We start from the raw sequence: 20,142 nt of genomic DNA, 5'->3' as shown, positions 1-20,142 counted from the left end.
ATGTTCAGGAACTACTTTTCCATAAAAGAGCAATGCTCACATAATAATGCAAACCCAGGTTTGGTTTGGATGTCAAATCAAAGCTTCATTCCTATTTTAGTCTAGCATTTTCATTTTGCTCAAATATCACCTTTCTTTCTGGGAATTCAAACAGTCAATAGGCAGACACATGGGCCTAGAACTTTCTGTGGTGGGTCACCTGACACCCTGATGGACTGTGCTCTATATAGACTGGGAAGCAGATACACTCGTCCTCTTAGTCCACCTACCAGGAGAGGGAAAGGAGTGCTGGAGAGGAGCTCAGGCGCTGGTGTTGTGTGCTGGGTGAACACAAAGGACCACTTTAATTCAGTAAAATCTCAAGTGTTGAACATCTGACAGCTCAAGGTAACCCCCTCTAAAAGGAGCATTGCACTCAGCCTGGCTTCATAGTCTGTCTTGCTTGCTGCTTTAAGATCCTAACCGCCAAATGTGAGAGACATTTCAAAATACATGAGGTTTGCATGGTGCCTGTCAAACAATGGCATGACAGGCTGAGACAAAATCCTATGAAAAACCACAAAGTTCATGTGAGTGATTGTCCGGAAAACAAAACGTCTACGTGAATGATTTGTCACAATAGTGTCAGTTTGCTTCTGCAGGTTCCTCTTTATCAGCAGAAATTAGTGAGTTACACAATACAGCTAGGGTATAATACAAACACCCGCTGCTTGTAATGGTATGCACATCTTCCAACATATTATTTTGGTATTGCACATGGCAAGTTTCAGACTTGGGTGTAGACCAATAGATGAAGCAACAGCACCACATCAGCATTTCCTGTTCTGTGTTACACAACTGTATAACAAGTGATAATTCAATAACCTGCTCTGGATCCAGCAGTTCTGGGACAGTAAAGGAACAAACGTTCTACTGTCACTCCTGAAACATACAATCTAAAAAGTATCTAAACTTCTGCTTCGAAAAAGTTTTTTTTTCCCCTGCCTCAGTCTGCTGGTGTTATCAGAGTGCAGCAAATATGTTGACTTATATTTACAAGTATTTATAAATATTATATATATTTGTAACTCCACCTCAAAGCTGTAGTTTTCTGTGGTTATTTTTGTTTTTAAGCCCTTTATTTCTATAGAAACATGGCAGGTTATGCTCATTAGTCATTGATAGATGATCCCTGCCTTTTTAGCCACCTTCCATTCATTTCCATGAGGATACGCTGATACTTAATATAGTTACTGTAAGCTATTTGGAGCCAGCTGTCGGAAAATAGACACACTGATCACTGCTCCAGGATCAGTACATCACATTTCACAAGCCAGACTGTGACAGTGTTATGTTGCCGAGGGAGGACTGGGAAGAGGTGGTGTGGAGAGTGAATTGAAGGGCAATGTAACATAGCCCGGTCATTTGGTTTCAAGTGTCAGGAGGTGGTTTAAGCTGCTACACCAATAACGCCCCTAAACGTAGCTGAGCCTCACATGGCCGTGCATCTGGACTTATGTAAATAACAGAGACAGGTACATCTTTGTATATATGCTATATGTGGGCTGTACATATGTGGGTGCTCACATGTTTTGAAAAAAATCCTTGTCAAAACATCTGTATGCCACTGGTACATACAACAAAATAACAAAACAGGGCTACCATTTTTGCCATGTTTCTTTTGTTTATCTCAGATGTCTAAAGGACCAGCAGTAGGCATTGATCTGGGCACCACATATTCCTGTGTGGGCATCTTCCAGCATGGCAAAGTGGAGATCATTGCCAATGACCAAGGAAACAGGACCACACCCAGCTATGTGGCCTTTACAGACACTGAGAGACTGATTGGAGATGCTGCCAAGAACCAGGTGGCAATGAACCCCACCAACACTGTATTTGGTAAGGACTGCAACACCACCACACTACAGCCTCAAGAACAAAAAATATTTATTATTCTGCTCAGTGTGTTTATAACTAATATTTTTGAAGGGAAAAAAAGTTCTACACTATTTATTTAACTCTGTGTATTTATATATACTTCAAACTTAATATATGACTTGTGCTGTCTTATTTGTTCTCTAAAATCTACTTCAGATGCTAAGCGTCTGATTGGTCGTAAGTTTGACGATTCTGTGGTGCAGTCAGACATGAAGCACTGGCCCTTCAAGGTTGTGAATGACTCATCTAAACCCAAGATGGAGGTTGAATACAAGGGTGAGATCAAAACCTTCTTCCCTGAGGAGATTTCCTCAATGGTCCTCACCAAGATGAAGGAGATCTCTGAAGCATATCTTGGCAAGGTAGCTAATAAATAAATGTATAATACTAAATTTGAAATGACCTAGGACAGTTTGGTTTTATGCATATGCACACTTATGAAGAATCTGCATCTGTACCTATTATTAACAGCTGTATTTATAACAAGTACTTTCTGCTGCCTCAAAAGACATTGTGAGAAAAAGTCTCTCAAAGTGCCTTTGCTGCCTCTAATTGAGGTTTTTCAAGTTGGCAACAAACTAACAGTTTTAAAAAATAGATTAATACGAACCCACAAATGCTATTTGTTGATACAAGATCTTAATATCTTACAGCCTGTGAACAATGCAGTTATCACTGTTCCTGCTTACTTCAACGACTCTCAGCGTCAAGCCACCAAAGATGCTGGGACCATTTCTGGGCTAAATGTGTTGCGCATCATCAACGAGCCCACTGCTGCAGCCATTGCATATGGCCTAGACAAAAAGGTAACTTTCAAACCTTAAAGGAATACTCCACCAATTTAGCATTGCACTCCTATAACATTGTAAACCCACAATAGTCAGTTTTTTTAAAAATTGATACGGCAGAACCAGAGATATCATATTTTTTATTCCACACATTCTTCCTCTTTGTCAAAACTTGTCGCCTACATTACCCACATTGTTACTAGACTGCGGACTGTTTAGTGGGAGATTTGGGTGTGTTATGCTACTAGCAGCTAATGTAGCCTCAAGCTGCCAGCCTAAAGCACAGATGAGGAGAGGGCTACAGAGGTCTGGTAACTACTTCTTTCTATCGCCACACCTCAGACTTTTTTAGTTTTCAAACTTGTAGTTTTCAGTCCCAACAGATGCAACACAGCTCCCTCTAGAGCCACAAACCACAAGTTCCCCTTTAATCTATTTTTATTTTTATATTTGTAATGCTTTCCATCATTTATTTCAGGTTGGCGGTGAACGTAATGTCCTCATCTTTGACCTTGGAGGTGGTACTTTTGACGTGTCAATTCTGACCATTGAGGATGGCATCTTTGAGGTCAAGTCCACAGCTGGTGACACCCACTTGGGTGGTGAGGACTTTGACAACCGCATGGTTAACCACTTCATTACTGAGTTCAAGCGCAAGTTCAAAAAAGAAATCAACAACAACAAGCGAGCTGTGCGTCGTCTGCGCACAGCCTGTGAGCGTGCTAAGCGCACCCTCTCCAGCAGCACTCAGGCCAGCATTGAGATCGATTCACTCTTCGAAGGAACAGACTTCTACACTTCAATCACCAGAGCCCGTTTTGAAGAGCTTAATGCAGACCTGTTCCGTGGAACCCTCGAGCCTGTGGAGAAGGCCCTGAGGGATGCCAAGATGGACAAGTCCCAGATCCATGACATTGTCCTGGTGGGTGGCTCCACACGTATTCCCAAGATTCAAAAGCTGCTGCAGGACTTCTTCAATGGCCGTGACCTCAATAAGAGCATCAACCCAGATGAGGCTGTGGCCTACGGTGCAGGTGGATATCTCTATTGCAATTAGTCTGATGTTTATTGCCTAGTTGTATTACTATTTTTGTATAAATTCAGTTGCACAAAGATCATAAAGTGTTAATGTTAGAATGTTCTACTCGTCATGGCATTAGTTTCACAATTTGGAAAATCTTCACAGCTGTGCAGGCAGCCATCTTGGCTGGTGATAAGTCTGAGAATGTACAGGACCTGCTCCTGCTGGATGTCACACCCCTGTCCCTGGGAATTGAGACCGCTGGAGGAGTAATGACTGTCCTTATCAAAAGGAACACCACCATTCCCACCAAGCAAACCCAGACCTTTACCACCTATTCAGATAACCAGCCTGGTGTGCTCATTCAGGTAGAGAAACCTCAAAGTATATTTCTGGACAGATAACTGTTCACTCCCCATTTCTCCAGTATATTACAATTACTGAATGTATTCCCTGCATCAGAATTTGACTTTAGCATTTTTTTTCAGGTTTATGAAGGTGAAAGAGCCATGACCAAGGACAATAATATCCTTGGCAAGTTTGAGCTTACCGGTATTCCACCTGCTCCCAGAGGGGTCCCTCAGATTGAGGTGACCTTTGACATTGATGCCAATGGCATTCTCAATGTGTCTGCAGTGGACAAAAGCACTGGAAAGGAGAACAAGATCACCATCACCAATGACAAAGGTACATGACCATATAAAATATTTATCAGACTAAGAGCCTTAAAAGGCCCATGTAGCTCAAAGGTTGAAAGGAAGCTGCATGTGAACAGAGAGAATAATTGAATAAATATTGAACAAGGTGTACTGAGCTTTGTATTTCTTCCTCCTGTAGGGCGACTGAGCAAGGAGGACATTGAGCGCATGGTGCAGGAGGCAGAGCAGTTCAGGACTGAGGACGAGGCCCAGAGAGAAAAGGTCACTGCCAAGAACTCCCTTGAATCTCTGGCCTTCAATATGAAGAGCACTGTGGAGGATGAGAAGCTTCAAGACAAGATCAGCCCTGAGGACAAAAAGACCATCGTGGACAAGTGCAACGAAGTCATTGCCTGGCTGGACAGGAACCAGGTAAATATTCATGGAATGGACCATGAATGTTTATAAGAGACAAAAGTTCCTCTTTGGCTCAAATTGTGAAAATGGAGATGTTACTACCCTATGCTAACAATTTCTTCACTTCCGTTTTACATCATTTTTATACAGTCAGCAACTACAATATGTAACAACTCAAACATTTTTCTGTCATATTAATTCTTTGTTATTTCTGTTATCCAGATGGCAGAGAAGGAAGAGTACGATCACCACCAGAAGGAACTAGAGAAGGTGTGCAACCCCATCATCTCCAAGCTTTACCAGGGTGGTATGCCAGGAGGGATGCCTGGAGGAATGCCAGGAGGAATGCCTGGTGGCTTCCCTGGTGGAGCTGGAGGAGGCTCCTCCTCTGGCCCAACTATCGAGGAGGTCGACTAAACACTGTGTTGACAGTATTGTGATTTCATATCCCAACATACAAATGCTGTCTTAAAGCTATTTTCTTAGCCAGAATATGCATTCAATGAAAACAAGATCAGAGGCTCATGTGGACCTAAATTCTTTCTATAATATTTCTTCAAAACCTCAGTTCAGTATGTGACAAATCTAAGCAACTAAATCTGACACTTACACACAGTAACAATATTTAGTCAAATAAAAGGTAGTCAAATTCAAAAGTTTGTTGTCTTTGTATTTATTTCTCCACTGATGAGTTACATGACATCAATAAATCATCTGTTTTTACCTGTGATTTTTATACATAAAATGAATAAAGATCACCAATGGGATTCTGATTTGCAGTATACACTGTGTGTTTTGTGTGATTTTGTGAAGATAAAACTTCTTCCTGTGAACAGACCGTAAAAGTACTGATAATAATCATGTTTCCTGTACATTAGCTTACAGGAAATATTGCCACATTTTAAAAATACGTGTTACCAAAAGATGTTGCTGATGTTGTGGCCATATGTTGAAACAAGTGAAAAGGGTTTGAAACAAGAATGCAAACAAGGGCAAATACAGCTTAACACACTGACTGTGGTGCAAATACATCCTAAACATTATTTCAAGAGCAATAATAGTAATAACAAGAGGCGGTGTTGTTGCTTCTTACTGATGGAATAATTACACAACAATTTGTTTGCTAAAAGCCATGACCCATGTGTACAAGAGCAGTGCAAACAAATGCATAAGACTTAGTGAATGACAGTTTTAGCTATAAGTAATTTCAAGTGCTTATCACCAGATGTTCTTTTCCCAGTCTTATCACACTTGTTCAGAGCGAGTACCTATAGTATGGAGTGCTACACATGGAACTCAGGGTCAAGTCTGTTACATACACACATATAAAAGCCAGTTTCCCACACAGCTGAGACCCAGGGACGTGAATCACGACCTAGACATAGCCATGTTCTTGTTCGTCAGTTTTTTTGCCTTTGTGGCCACTGCGTTGGGTAAGTCACTGGCATTTTACCACCAAATGATGTATTTTTCTGTGAAAGATTTGTCTGTGATTGTGTGGTAGCAATTGCAGGCATTATTCAAAATGTTTGATTGTTTGCACATTTATAAGATTGTAAACACTTGCAGTCTGACACTTGATGGTATATAGATGCCATATTTTGGGGAAAGCAGATACTTAATTTATTTTATGCTTGGGCCAAAGGGTGTGGAATACCTGCTATCAAGCCCCAAGTGAGCGGATACAACAAGATTGTAAATGGACAGACCGCTGTGTCTGGGTCCTGGCCCTGGCAGGTTTCACTTCAGGTAGCCTAAGAAATGCCCTCTCCATCCCCACTATAGTTTTGATACACTCTCAACACTTTGTGTCATTTAAATGACGCTGTTTCATGAATCAATGAATGCAAGTATGCATCTTCTCACTCCTAGGATGGCAGGGGATTCCACTTCTGTGGTGGATCCCTGATCAACGAGTACTGGGTTGTTACTGCTGCTCACTGCCGTGTGTCGTAAGTAACTCTCCACTGTGTCTAGCATCCACACGAGAAAAATCCCAACACTGCCGTCACTGTAATTACTCGTCTTTGTTATTTTTTTCTCCAGACCTAGAAACCACCGGGTAATCCTGGGAGAACATGATCGTCAGTACAACAGTGAGCCAATTCAAGTCAAGACCATTTCCAGGGTAAGCAGCTCAATAACACATTGTTTTCTTTTTTTGATAAAAAATAAACCTTTTCCTCAGTCAGTTCCTGGGTATATGTGTCAAAGATGCAAAACCACACTATATTTGCTTATGATTTATTCTCACCTTTCCAAACAGGCCATCACTCACCCCTACTACAACTCCAATAACTTCAACAATGACATCACCCTTCTGAGGCTGTCTTCCCCAGTACAGATGACATCTCGTGTGTCTCCTGTGTGCCTGGCCTCCTCTAGCACCAGCATCCCCTCTGGAACCCAGTGTGTCACCACTGGGTGGGGCAGGACTGGCCAAACCTGTGAGTGAGAAACTGCTTTCGAATCCTTACAGGCAGGGTACATTTACAAACACACTTAAGCTTACAAAGGTATGAACAGTTCCATTTCCACAAAGGAGAAATATAAAAGGCACAACAAAATATGCACAATACCTCAAAGATAGATGTAAGAGATTGATTTGTGCAGCTAGCCTCATCTCATTTACCTCTCTATTCCCAGCAAGCCCCCGCTACCTCCAACAGACTGCACTGCCTCTGCTCAGCCCTGCTCAGTGCAAGCAGTACTGGGGTACTAACAGAATCACTGATGCCATGATCTGTGCTGGCGCTTCTGGAGTCTCCTCCTGTCAGGTAAAAAAAAACATTTTAAGGCCTGAAACAGAGATCTGTGAGAAAAAAAGCATTTCTTTCAAAACAGCAATTAGCTGCAAGTCAGTTTTTAACCTATTGTTCATAATAAGCCAATAATGAATATATTTTTAATATGTTTGTGAATTGCAAATAGTAAATAATTTGCTGATATTTCATAACAATATCTTCAAGAATGTGTTAGTAATATACAAATAAATTAGCAATTATTTATGTTTATTTGCAAATTATAAAGTATCGATATTTCAACAGTAAACCATTAGAGGTGAGAATTATTAATTAACCCCTACATGAACATGTACATAACGGTGAATGATATACAGTGACAACTGTACAGTAAATACATACTATCCAATTCGTTAAAGGATAGGTCAATATATGCAAATGTTTTTAAGAATACATAAAAGCAGTTGTTACTGTCTCAGCTGTTTGGAATATTTTGGAAACAAGCAACCAGTAAGGCAAAAAATTACCTCATCATTAACTTAAATGACTTGATTATGAAAGTTTTACCAAAATATATGTAACACTTTTGTTTTTGCTCCTATTTTTCATGAGTTGAAATAAAAAATTTAAGACTTTTTCTATACACACAAAAGACTTCTTTCTCTCAAATTTTGTTCACAAATTTTGATTAAATCTGTGTTAGTAAGCACTTCTACTTTGCCAAGATATTCCATCCACCTGACAGTTGTAACATACCAAGATGCTGATTACACAGCATGATTATTGGCCAGGTGTGCATTGGACTGGTCACAATAAAAGGCCACTCTAAAATGTGCAGTTTTATCTTGAAAAAAGACATTTATTAGGCACTGAATTATAGATTTCACATGACTATGGATTTCATTGCTTTCATATTTTTGTTCAGTGTAAGTTATTCTTACTCAAGACTGATGTTCTTGCTGCATATCTGTTTTCCTGTTTTTGATTACATTTGAAACTAATGGCCAGCCCACTTCCTGTATAAAGCTTCTGCACAGAATACAAGGCCCCCTTAATACATCACTATCAAGCAATATCAAGAGTTTGATCTAAGGCTTTAACAAGGGATCCTAAACTATGTCCCAATGCATTCTCTTAAAAGTTAATATGAAAACATATTTGTCTCATTTTAGGGTGACTCTGGTGGCCCTCTGGTCTGTGAGAACAGTGGAGTGTGGTCACTTGTGGGTATTGTGTCCTGGGGCACCTCTAACTGCAACGTGCGCACCCCTGCCGTGTACGCCCGTGTGTCCTACCTGCGGAGATGGATTGACCAGATTGTTGCTTCCAACTAACGTGCAAAGTGCAAACACAGAAAATCTGCAATATACTTGTGCTTACATGTATCCCCACACTTCATCATCCTCCTCCTCAGTGTGATCAATGAGTGTCGGGTTAACAGGTTGAATGCAGCATTAATACCAGCTGTCACAGGGATGTTCGGCTACTAATTCTATTGAGTTCGATTGGTAGCAACCACTCACTGTACTGCCATGTTTGGTACATTTGTGAGAAATCATGCATAAAATATAACTCTCAAGACCACTTGTGTTGGCTCTCATGTTTTTTAAACAACACTATAGGTCATAAATTTAGTCACCAAAAACGACCTATAGTTACGTTTGAGTGACAGACGCTAGCTAAGGGCCATCGTAATTATGACACAGTTCAGATGACATCAATATAAGGTGACTTGGGTGGTTGGCTAGGTTGGGTGGATGGCTAGATAGTTAGTTAGATGGCAAAAAGTCAACTTTGTTGACCACTGTTTGCTTCCCATTTCAACCACTGTTCACTTCCTGTTTCAACTGCTTTTCGCTTCCCACTTCCAACCAGAATTGTCATGTTTTCAATGGCGAGTTGGTACATTTTTAAAAAAAATCTTAACATGGTGTTTACTGTTGCTATGATGACAAAGGTTGCAACTTTAAGGAAGCAGAAACCATTTGTTTCCAATCTGGATTCATGAGGGGTAGATCTATTCACAACAATATTCACCTAGCACTTGATCTCTTAGATTATAGATATTTAATAGAAGATGTTTATTTCTAGCCTTTTATAAAGCATTTGATTTAATATTCCATTGTTTAAGGTTACTTGGTTTTGGGGATACATTTTGAAACATAATAGAATCTCTTTATGGAAATACAAATAGAAATACAAATCTCTCAACCGGGAGGTAATCACCTTGACACCAAATGACAATCAAATGTGGGGTTAAACAGGGCTGTCCTATTTCTCTATTTCTTTTTATAATAGCTACAAAAATGCTTTCTATCTTTATTAAAAATTCAGATATTGCTCCATTTAGATGTACTTGGGAAACCAGTTATCATCAGCCAGTTAGCAGATGATACAATCATCTTTGAAGCAGCTAATTGAAGTCCCCGAGATACTACATTTGATTCATACTTTCTCCAAAGCCTCTGATCTAAAGCTAAATTTGAACAAATGTGAGTCAATGCCAATCCATCAAGGTCATTTAACTGAGGCATACAACATTCCTATAAAATCCGCCGTTAAATACTTGGGTAGGCATATATCTAAAAATTCAACTGACAGTGAAAATATAGATGCGTGGAAGGTAATTGATGAATGCTGAACTAGACTTAACTCATGGTTACTGAGAGACATAAGCTTACTGGGTTGAATCTCTTTGACTATAATGGAAAGCATTTCAAGGTGTATCTATCCAACATAGTCAATGGCTATTCCAAATGGTGCTATTAAAAAAATCAATCGGGTTAATTTCGATTATATCTGTAAAAGGAAAATTCACCGTCAAGAGAGCAGAGATGACCAAAGATTTCAAAGATGGAGGCCTAAATTTTGATGTTATAAATGGAACCTTTAAAATCAGTTGGTTAAAATCTTTTCTGAACAACAATAACTTTTGGTACCATATTCCCAGTGAAATATTCAAAAGATTGGGTGATTTCACTATTCAAAGACTCCCGGTTAAATTGTTAAATTATCCCTTTTTCACCAGCAGGTCCTTTTATATTGGAAACTCTTATATAGTCACAATTTCACCCCACAAAATACACCAATATGGAATAATAGATATATCACAATTAAAAACAAATCACAAGGACTGGATGGAGAAAGGAATTTGGTTGGTGATTCACTCAGTTGATAGTAGTGGCTGTATCATGTCATATGAAAATTTCTGCCTTGGATATGATTTAATTGGCAACCATAACATATTTAAATATACAACTAAAGCCAATCCCCAACTCTATTATATGTTTAATTAAAGGAATTGTAACAAATTCTTCTCCTATCACCCCTTGTCTCCTACAACTTTTAGTTGGAGGCTGTGACTTTAATGAGGTCAAAACCATTTGAAATATGTTAAATAACATCTCAAAGCCTATAGTGTCTTACAGAAACTCAATCTCACAAATCTATTCAAAAAGTCCTTCTAACATGTTACAAACAAAATATCTAAAATTCCCCATAACTCTCAAGGCAAAAGAAGTCCATTTTATAATTTTAAATAGAGTGTATCCATCCGGTGAATTGTTACAACAATGACTTGGAATTAAAACAAACAACTGTGTATTTTGTGATGACACTTAAACTACTGATCATCTATTCTTCCAATATATTCTGAAGCATTATGGCTTGATGTACATGATGGGCTTTACTCAAAGGTTTTTCAACTTGAAAACTTTTCTCAAAAGGATATTGTATATGGACTTGTCATAGACAATAGAAAAGATGACTTTCTGGTTACAACATTATTATTCTTGGAAATTTTTATATACACAAATCAATAGTCCTATTTCTGTTTTTCTGGTTCTGGGGCGCAGGTACAAATGATCTATGTGGTCATTTAATTTGGAGGACTTGTTGGAGGGTACCAGGTATTCCTCATGTTGTAGGGGACATACTGTAAATCTGTTTACACATTCACATGTGGGGACTTGCTTCCCATTTGGGGACAAAAAGCAAGTCCTCATAAGGTAAACCATTCTCAATTTTAGGGTAGAGACTTAGTTTAAAGTTAAGGTAAGGTTAGGGTTAGTTTAAGGCTAGGTTAAGGAAAGTAGTGGTTATAGTGAGGGTAAGTCTCCAGGAATTTCCTCTGAAGTTGTGTGTGTGTGTGTGTGTGTGTGTGTGTGTGTGTGTGTGTGTGTGTGTGTGTGTGTGTGTGTGTGTGTGTGTGTGTATGTGTTGGAGGGATGTGTGTTTTATAGGGGGACAGGGGGCTGACAAGGGGTATTGTGAAACATGTGACAAAAAAGTATTTTAAGATACTTGTCAAAATGCAAATAAAAAGTAGCCAAGTTTAAAAAGGTCTGAATGAATTCAACTTGGTAGAATAGAGGACAAATTAACCACAAGGGCTTTTACACAATAACAAATACTTTCCAATATAATGAAATATACAACATAAGTACCCGCCAATATATACTAACCTTGACAAACTTATTTCATTTTTTGTTCAGATTGTAGTGCAGTGACATTGCAGCAGAAGTACTATTTCATTGGCAGCTGCATGCACTGAGAAGGAGGAGTAATCAGTGAGAGAGAATGACTAAAGGCTATACAGGATACCGATAAGCTTAGAATTGAGACTGACCCTCGCTGCAACAGAAAAATGGGGACTGGTAAGATACTTTAAAAAAATATTGCATTGCATCTTTCTGCAATAACAGAGAGTTGTTCTGACATTATTTCTTGCTAAACCGATTTTAAAAAGGTATGCATAAACCATATTTTCAGTCAGACTTTTAATATATGGTGTTTTCTGATCACAAGCAAAATTGAGTGGAATGGGTGAGAAAGTCAATTTACAAGTATTAGAGAGTATTCTGTGACTTCCAATCTAATCTAGTACTGTGCAGCAGAGGTCAGTGTTACATAGAATGTCCTTTTATAAAGGAGAACAGTTGCACAATGTAGTTATCATCTACTAAATGGTCTGGAAAGCTAGGACAAAAATGATCTATGATGTGCAATACTGATCCCCTTTAGAAATTAAATTATTAAAAATATTATTGTAATAATAAAGTTAAATTAATTTGTAGGGCATTTAACTTAAAATTACACAAAATTAGAAAATGTTGCTTAAAAAAATTAAAGAAGCATTTGAATATACAATGCTAAAAATACAAAAAGTATACAGTTAATTAAAATCTGATTACTTGTGTAATCTGGTTATAAAAGCAGTCAAATTCTCGTTTTCTCACTACATGTTGCAGAATGGACTGAGGTTGTCATTAATACGCATTTCTTCTTTGTTCATCAGATAACATCACTGTATCTGAACAAGCTACGGAGGATATGACTGTCAGAATTGTGTGTACAGCCTCTGTAGTCATCTACTGTGTGATCTTCGTGGTTGGGACGGTTGGCAATGGTCTGGTCGTCTACGTGACAGGCTTCAGGATGAAGACAACAGTCAACTCTGTTTGGTTCCTCAACTTGGCACTGGCTGACTTCCTTTTTACGGCCTTCCTGATTTTCTCAATCATTGCTGTCTCTAAAGGTCACCACTGGCAATTTGGACTTGTCATGTGCAAGCTCAACAGCTTTGTGGTTGTTGTCAATATGTTTGCCAGCGTCTTTCTTCTGACTGCCATAAGTCTGGATCGTTGCCTGTCCACCTGTGTGGTGGTTTGGGCACAAAATAAGCGTACTGTTCGCAAAGCTCAGCTCATATGTGCTGCTATCTGGTTGATGGCTATAGTCTGCAGCACCCCTTATGCCACTTTTCGCACCCTTTTAGATGGGGGCGGGGGGAAGATTTACTGTGCTTATCCTGTAATAACCGACACACAAAAATGGATTCTTGGCATTTTTCGTTTTGTTATGGCCTTCCTCATCCCATTCCTGGTAATAACGGCCTGTTATGTGGCCATAGGTGTTCGTGCAAGACGCCTGCAGAGGACAAGGCAACGTAGATCTCGCCGAATCATTATCTCTGTCATTCTTGCATTCTTCTTCTGCTGGTTGCCCTTTCATGTTTTTTCTCTTATAGAATTAAACACTAATAACCAAGAACACATCCGCATCATAAAAATTGGAGGTACTTTGTCTCTGAGTCTGGCTTTTCTGAACAGCTGCCTGAACCCCATTCTCTATGTTTTCATGTGTGATGAATTCCAGAAGAAGCTTAAGCAGTCTATATGCCTTGTCCTTGAGAGTGCCCTGGCAGAGGATCACCTGTCATTTATGTCATCTCGCTCCCTTTCATCACACTTGTCACGGATTTCCCGGAAGTCTGACTCTTCCTTACCCGTGGAGAGGAAGGGCACACTCACTTCCTTATCCTTCACAGAAGGCAGAATCGTCAACACTGAGGAGAGAGAGACACTGAGCACTGAATAGGAAAAGTAGGGAACAAGCGGAAAATGGTATCTGAAACTGATTCAGACAGTACATCTTTTCACAGTAAAAAAGAAAAAAAAATACTAGAATGTAATGCCTACAGTATGTGTGATTTTAATGTTTTTATTTTAATTTTGAAGTGCCTATGACTAGTAAGATGTTACTCTGCCTATCTGTTACTTTTGTTGAACCTTCCACCTTCATAGAACATGCAATTTGATTACATCATATAGCTACCAGATCAACTTCAGCCTGAACACGGGTCTAATTAGCCAGAAGCACTGAAAACATCTCTGTGGGTATACTGTTGGTTTAGTATGTAAATATTAAGTTCTTTGTGTAACAATTAATGTAAAACATTTAAAGCTTTCTTTGTATCTGCAAACTGTAACTTTGAAGACATTAGATAAAGATTTGCTTGTAATTCAGTTGATAAAAATACCACCTGTATGTTTGTTTTGTTTGTAAGATTTTGATGCACCAGCATTTTTACCTGTTCACTGAATTTGTCACAAAACATTGAGCTTCAATAATTGAGCTTTACAGATTTCAATACAGTAAATACAAACATTAATGAGCTGTTCTCTTTCTCTTCCTTTAACGCAACAAACATGACTCACTACTCACCATACAGTATGTTATCATACAGGATACCACATATGTGGTATATGCTTGACTGCTTTTGTTTGCAAAATGGAAAGTACCCCATAAATAAGACTACTCAGATGATTTGAGAGCACAGACAGACAAACCACAGCTCTTAGACACACTTATTCATACATTAGTCCTTATCTTACAAATCGCATAAGTGCACACACTATATTGTTGCACACAGTTCTCTGTATTGCTCAGCTTACAACTTGCAAGATTGTTATCTCAAAAGCACTTCCTTTATGTGCGTTCTGAACTAAAACGTGGTAAGCATTAGAAGACAGCAGAATAGAATAGATAGAAAAGTCCTTATACATTTAGTCTTCGCAACTTCCCCAATTTTAAATTCACAGTTTAAGTCTTGCTACCTTACTAAGTCTTCATTTCTTTGCAAACCTATAACGCACATACTACAGAGCAGTCAGAAAGTAATCAGACAATGCAGCAGGACATGCAAAGAAGGTATCCAATGAGCTTTTATGACCAAATATGGAATGTCTGTCACTATCCAAGTCAGCCATCTGACCTCAGTCCAACTGATGATGCCATTCACATGTTGAAGGAGAATCACAAGCATCACTCAATGGACATTAGCTGATGCCTGGTATATGATAAGAGTAAAATTATTAATTAAATGGGCTAGAATTCCTGTTGGTCTGGTATAGAGGTCAGCTACTCACACTACAGTCTGCAGTCACTACAGCTTAATTGTAAATCCAATTTGCTGGAGTAAAGAGATCATTGTTCTAACACTTTATGACTGCATTGTAATTCCTTTAACCATCAAGTTGGCAACATTGGATCAGGGAACATATATAAAAGATATGTTCAATAACAGACAAATGCAAACTGTAATCTCATTTACATCTGCAGTTATTGGGGCTTTACCACACACTTAGATAGTTGACTGGTATGCATGTCAAAAGACTGAGTCTTATGAATATCAAATGTTATTTATAGGCTATTATTATGGACTAAATAAATTCTCTAAGATAAAGATCTTTTAGTGTGTCTTAGTTGCTGTGTTCTCATTTGTGTGTTGAAATTAAGGAAACTTAATGTCGAGGATGCACAAGTCACAGTGTGTCTAGAAAAATATCACTGATGAGCAAGTTCATTTATTCAGACATCTACACAGAATGCATGTGAATAAAAACATTCCCACATCACACTGGAACACTTTCCCGCTCAAGAAATTGCTAAAAACTTAAACATCCTTCAAACTATTTTTTTTCTGCAATGCATAGGAAATATGGTCTATTTAAGGCTCAAGGTTCTATTAATGCTTATCCTATAAGTCTTATTGTGCAGATGGCAGGTTTATTTCAACATTGACTGCTACAGCATGGCTCCCTTCCAACTGCATAGAGTCCATTCTGTGTTGAAGAGCTGCAAAGTATCCAGCTAGCGATCATAGAGCTCCTTCATCTCCTTAAGGACCTTGATGCTCTCGCTGTATCTTAACTGGTTCTTGTTGGAGCACTCCTTCCATCTGAAAAAAAAAGAAAAAAACATGGTTCAGCTTAGCTCATTCCAAACTTTAATGTTTCAGTGTCTTTTTTTCTTCCACAAAAGTGAAGGCCCCTTCCAGACATATGAAAATACTCTGCTTTAAATAATTTGTCTCATGTTTTTTCCTGGGGAAAAAAATAAGTTCAATGAACTCATTAATTCTTAAAATTATATCCTTCTCCCTCACTGAGGACTCCTATGAATATGCAGTAGCGGCTTCAAATACCCATATCACACGTATGGAAGGTTGAAACACAGGGGTGACCGTGCCTTTGCTGTTATAGCTCCCAAACTCTGGAACGAGTTGCCTCTGCATATTAGACTGGTTCCACACTGCTGGTTTTTAAATCCTACCTTAAAATTCATTTTTATTCCTTGACTTTTAACTCGGTGTGTTAAAACCAAGAAATGTCTCTTTCTCTGTTAAACCGGCCTTTGCGTCTTAATTGTGTTTTCATTGCCTTTGTTATCATGGTTGTACAGCACTTTGGTCCACTGCTGTTGTTTTTAAATGTGCTTTATAAATTAATTTGATTTGATTTTGATGTGCAAATGAAAATGACCCTTTGTTCAACCAAGAGGCAAGTTCCAATGCGATTTAGTGTTGTTTTAAACCACTTTTCCCAGTTTCTAACTCTGAGAATGCACACAGTGAGGTGCAGTACAAGGCTACCAAAATTAAATTACTCTTCGCCAAACAACTCTTCCTTTCAACTCTTCTACCATGCTCCAAAGTAGCACACAAACATGTCTGGTGTATGAAGCAAAATATATTTGAGAGTTATATGACAAGTTTAATACTAATAACCCATCTTTCCCAGTGATAGTATGAGCCAGGTCGGACCCTTACATGACCCATGACAGCACCATGTCAAGCTTCTTATGCACAAGGAAATTAAATTTAACAACCACTACAGAGACCATATAGAGTAAACTGGCAGATGTAAAGGTTGTAGGAAAATGTGAGCTTTTATAAAAGTTCTATTTTTACCATTCAGCAAGTCTAGCTTGGATGAATGGAATGCTGACTGAAATCAAGTTTGCTCCTGGTTATGTGGCAAGGGCTGAAATGCATGCAACAACTTTAACATTCTGTTTCTGTTCAGAACAAGCACAATAAAAGTCATTCAGTCACTTCTCATCAACAAATGAAGAACTTAAGAGTGTCCCAAATTACTTTTCATGAGTAACATACTTCTGTCGTATCTTTTTCCAACGTTCCATGTGGTCACATATGAGGGAACCTGATATAGGAACTGAATCTGCTGACTGTGGAGAGAGAGAAAATGTTCAGTTTAACGTACACTGGTATGATAATAGAAATGTGCAATTTACTGTCACAATGCAAGTAAAAGAACAATTCACATGTGCAAATTATACAGAACCTTGGTAACAGTGGGTTTTTCAGTCTGTGGGATCCTTAGATTGATGGGTTCACCAGAGTTGTTGATTGGACAGGAGGTTGGAGGAGGGAGTCTGTACACATTCTGACCTTTACCATTCATCATGTCTGTGACCTGGCAAAAGAAAGAAATACAAAAAGGAGGAATTCAGTGGAACAGTCATTTAAAACAAAATTTCCTGATGTTATGGTGCCCTAAGACAATGTTGTAATGACATCTTTAGGGAAAATACTTGTATTTTCTAGTAAGTACTATAATACTCTCATAAATACTTTCCTTAAAGCTTGTGTTTACAAAAAAAAAAATCAGAAACCATTTCTCCACTTACCACTACTTTCTCCACTACGTACTTGCATTTTCTGTCTTATCTGCAGGGGTTCTGAGATATAGTATCTACTGCTGAGAAATCTGCCATCCCCATTCACAAAAGGTGTGAATGGAATTTTGTTTATGGTACTCAAAGCATTGAAAAATTAACACTGAAAAACTTGACAGAAACTTGTCTTTCCTCAAATAACAAACACATACTTCCTTGCAAGCTAAAACGCAAGGACACAAATCAACGCAATGTAATAAGAATAAGTAGGTCAGCATTGGAGTCAACTGTATCTACTGTAAACCCATGCTGCACTCTGCAGAGGAAGAAGCTACAATCTTTTTAAAAGCCACCTTTCGAGTCTACAGTGGATGAGAGTTTGACACTCACATGACAGATTGTCATACAGGATTTATATTTGTACTGTTTGGTGATTTTTGCCAATTTTGAATAAAGCTGAATTTATTCAACATAACTGAATGGCCTCACCTCTTCCTCTACAATGCTGTGTGGAGGGCTTGGGGAAGTAGCTGGCTCTCGAACAGAAGGATTGTTTCTCATCCAGGCACGGCAGATAGGATACAGAGGGGTGCTGTTATTAAACTGAGCCAGATCTACACTGCGATCAAACAACTTGATAATGTAAGCATCTGACAAATGGAGAAAGAAAGAAGATGACAAGATAAAAGAAAAAAAAAAAGTAAGAACTTTCACAATGAACGGGAAAGTAATCACACATTAACTGAGTGACAATGAGGACAAATATTAGAATGTGATTTCTCACTGTATAATTTTAAGGGCCAAAACTTCCACCAAGTTTACTTTGTTTATGCTGATTGCTTTCTGGTATGCCTTCATCCATTTCTTTTCTCTTCTTCCGCCGGTGTTGTGGAAATCGTGCTGATGCCCTGAAAAAAAAAATCAAAACAAGGATGAGGACTTTGAAACATGTACAAAAAAAATCAAATTCACATTGCTTCTTGTACATTTTTTTATCTATTATTGCATGCAGACATACAACTTTTTTTTTCTTACATAAAAAGGCAATGAACAGTTACTGTTAGCCCTGGTTGAAAAATACAGACACTTGCCTTTTCCCAGCAGATGATGGAGACAAATCCCTGAAGAGAGCAAGTGAAATAAGAAATCTTACCAAAAATAGACCTTGGTCATTTGTTTCATGTTGAAATAAACCTAAGCCATTCATCAACTTCACAGTATCAACTACAGTGTATAATACAATCTATAAAATTTTACTATGGCATATCAAATTCAAAAATCATTGATCCTTACTTGTTTAAAGAGTCCACTGATATTTTTCCAGTATCACCCTCATTTTGCTCCCTGTTCAAAATACAATAAAACTAGTTTGACTGGAAAGAAATCACAAAAATTACAGGGGCTTCAAATATTAATAATAAGTATTTTACTGACTTTTCATTTTCACTCTTCTCTACCAGTCCCTTTAAAACCGCATCCAGTCTGCTGCGTGCACCAGTCCCCTCTAAATCTGCAAAAGTAATAATAATAGTTGTAAACAGAGGGTGCTTTGTGAAACATTAGTTACTCACAGATACAAATGAAGTATTTATATTGCAGGCAGGTTACATCCTCATCTTTAATTACTGATTTTGAGTCGTGACTATAACGCCACATGCAATGGCTGAGTCAAGAGGACTTTTATATCAAATTAATTTTGGGTTGGGAGACTTTTTTTTATTAGTAATATAGAAAATATAACCTGAAAGCTTGTTAGAGGGGAACCGCTCACCTGGCCTTTCGGTCTTGATCTTGACGTGGTGCATTATCTCCGCCTTTCAGTAAATTCCGCACGTTAAATGAATAAACTTTTAAATAAATAAAAAAACTCAGAAGTTCGCCGTCGGTGACCGAAAAGCACAGTGTCTTTAGGCTAAAACTGACTTGTAACTGACGCTACTAAACACCATTAACTAAGGACAACTAGCTGTTGCAGGATGTTTGGTTGCTGTCTGCGGTTAGGTTACGACCGTTTACAAATGGTTAACGTTAGCCACCTTCTACGTTAGCCTTAACCATTGGATAACACTAGTTCGCTGACCCAACGTTATCTACAGTTACATATAGCACGGTTATCTAACTAGTAGTTAGCCCTAGCGATCTCCGTGCATTTAGTTCAAATATAACACAGACTGGCCGTTTTATTTACTATAAAGTGCCGTGACGTTAGCTTGCTAACTTAGCTTTTGACCATAGCCTTCACAGCAGACTTTCCTCTTCCGCGCGCTGTTGGTTTCCTATTAGCTGATTGGTGTTTACGGATCACGATCCTTCTACGTGATTGGGGGAATGTCATGTCTATCATATTAAGCTTGTTACCT

At 38.5% G+C, this 20,142-nt stretch overlaps 4 protein-coding genes across 4 annotated transcripts; 3 read left to right on the top strand and 1 right to left on the bottom strand.

Annotated features, from left to right (window-relative positions):
* The first annotated feature begins 258 nt into the window (after positions 1–258).
* Positions 259–5,563, top strand: hsc70 (heat shock cognate 70). Its single transcript, XM_042423442.1, has 9 exons — positions 259–387; positions 1,674–1,878; positions 2,074–2,279; positions 2,571–2,723; positions 3,184–3,739; positions 3,892–4,094; positions 4,215–4,413; positions 4,564–4,796; positions 5,004–5,563. The coding sequence occupies exons 2-9, from the start codon at positions 1,674–1,676 to the stop codon at positions 5,196–5,198; spliced, it is 1,950 nt and encodes a 649-aa protein (XP_042279376.1). The 5' UTR covers positions 259–387; the 3' UTR covers positions 5,199–5,563.
* Positions 5,564–5,861: 298 nt separating this feature from the next.
* Positions 5,862–9,066, top strand: LOC121905317 (chymotrypsin-like protease CTRL-1). The gene is made up of 7 exons (XM_042423502.1): positions 5,862–6,214; positions 6,427–6,530; positions 6,654–6,733; positions 6,828–6,909; positions 7,048–7,228; positions 7,428–7,558; positions 8,695–9,066. The coding sequence occupies exons 1-7, from the start codon at positions 6,007–6,009 to the stop codon at positions 8,854–8,856; spliced, it is 948 nt and encodes a 315-aa protein (XP_042279436.1). The 5' UTR covers positions 5,862–6,006; the 3' UTR covers positions 8,857–9,066.
* Positions 9,067–11,955: 2,889 nt separating this feature from the next.
* LOC121905311 (chemokine-like receptor 1) lies at positions 11,956–14,474 on the top strand. Its single transcript, XM_042423492.1, has 2 exons — positions 11,956–12,177; positions 12,819–14,474. The coding sequence occupies exons 1-2, from the start codon at positions 12,168–12,170 to the stop codon at positions 13,898–13,900; spliced, it is 1,092 nt and encodes a 363-aa protein (XP_042279426.1). The 5' UTR covers positions 11,956–12,167; the 3' UTR covers positions 13,901–14,474.
* A 1,175-nt stretch (positions 14,475–15,649) lies between these two features.
* Positions 15,650–20,015, bottom strand: lin37 (lin-37 DREAM MuvB core complex component). Its single transcript, XM_042423507.1, has 9 exons — positions 19,554–20,015; positions 19,217–19,292; positions 19,076–19,126; positions 18,874–18,903; positions 18,605–18,690; positions 18,272–18,432; positions 17,449–17,580; positions 17,259–17,332; positions 15,650–16,043 (listed from the first exon to the last, which is right to left on the bottom strand). The coding sequence occupies exons 1-9, from the start codon at positions 19,585–19,587 to the stop codon at positions 15,956–15,958; spliced, it is 732 nt and encodes a 243-aa protein (XP_042279441.1). The 5' UTR covers positions 19,588–20,015; the 3' UTR covers positions 15,650–15,955.
* Positions 20,016–20,142: the final 127 nt, after the last annotated feature.

This window comes from Thunnus maccoyii, chromosome 10, assembly GCF_910596095.1.
Source record: "Thunnus maccoyii chromosome 10, fThuMac1.1, whole genome shotgun sequence".
Taxonomy (NCBI): Eukaryota; Metazoa; Chordata; class Actinopteri; order Scombriformes; family Scombridae; genus Thunnus; species Thunnus maccoyii.
Note: the sequence above shows the minus strand (reverse complement) of the source record. Positions and strands in the feature narration are given on the sequence as shown.

What these genes read in the sequence shown, in the direction of transcription:
- hsc70 (XM_042423442.1), top strand. Translation starts at nt 1,674, where the DNA reads ATGTCTAAAGGACCAGCAGTAGGCATTGATCTGGGCACCACATATTCC. An exon ending in CTGAAGCATATCTTGGCAAG is followed by an intron (nt 2,280 to 2,570) that starts GTAGCTAATAAA and finishes AATATCTTACAG; the next exon opens with CCTGTGAACAATGCAGTTAT. An exon ending in CATATGGCCTAGACAAAAAG is followed by an intron (nt 2,724 to 3,183) that starts GTAACTTTCAAA and finishes CATTTATTTCAG; the next exon opens with GTTGGCGGTGAACGTAATGT.
- LOC121905317 (XM_042423502.1), top strand. Translation starts at nt 6,007, where the DNA reads ATGTTCTTTTCCCAGTCTTATCACACTTGTTCAGAGCGAGTACCTATA. An exon ending in GCTGCTCACTGCCGTGTGTC is followed by an intron (nt 6,734 to 6,827) that starts GTAAGTAACTCT and finishes TTTTTTCTCCAG; the next exon opens with ACCTAGAAACCACCGGGTAA. An exon ending in AAGTCAAGACCATTTCCAGG is followed by an intron (nt 6,910 to 7,047) that starts GTAAGCAGCTCA and finishes CTTTCCAAACAG; the next exon opens with GCCATCACTCACCCCTACTA.
- lin37 (XM_042423507.1), bottom strand. Translation starts at nt 19,587, where the DNA reads ATGCACCACGTCAAGATCAAGACCGAAAGGCCAG. An exon ending in GATCAAGACCGAAAGGCCAG is followed by an intron (nt 19,293 to 19,553) that starts GTGAGCGGTTCC and finishes TTACTTTTGCAG; the next exon opens with ATTTAGAGGGGACTGGTGCA. An exon ending in GAGAAGAGTGAAAATGAAAA is followed by an intron (nt 19,127 to 19,216) that starts GTCAGTAAAATA and finishes TATTTTGAACAG; the next exon opens with GGAGCAAAATGAGGGTGATA.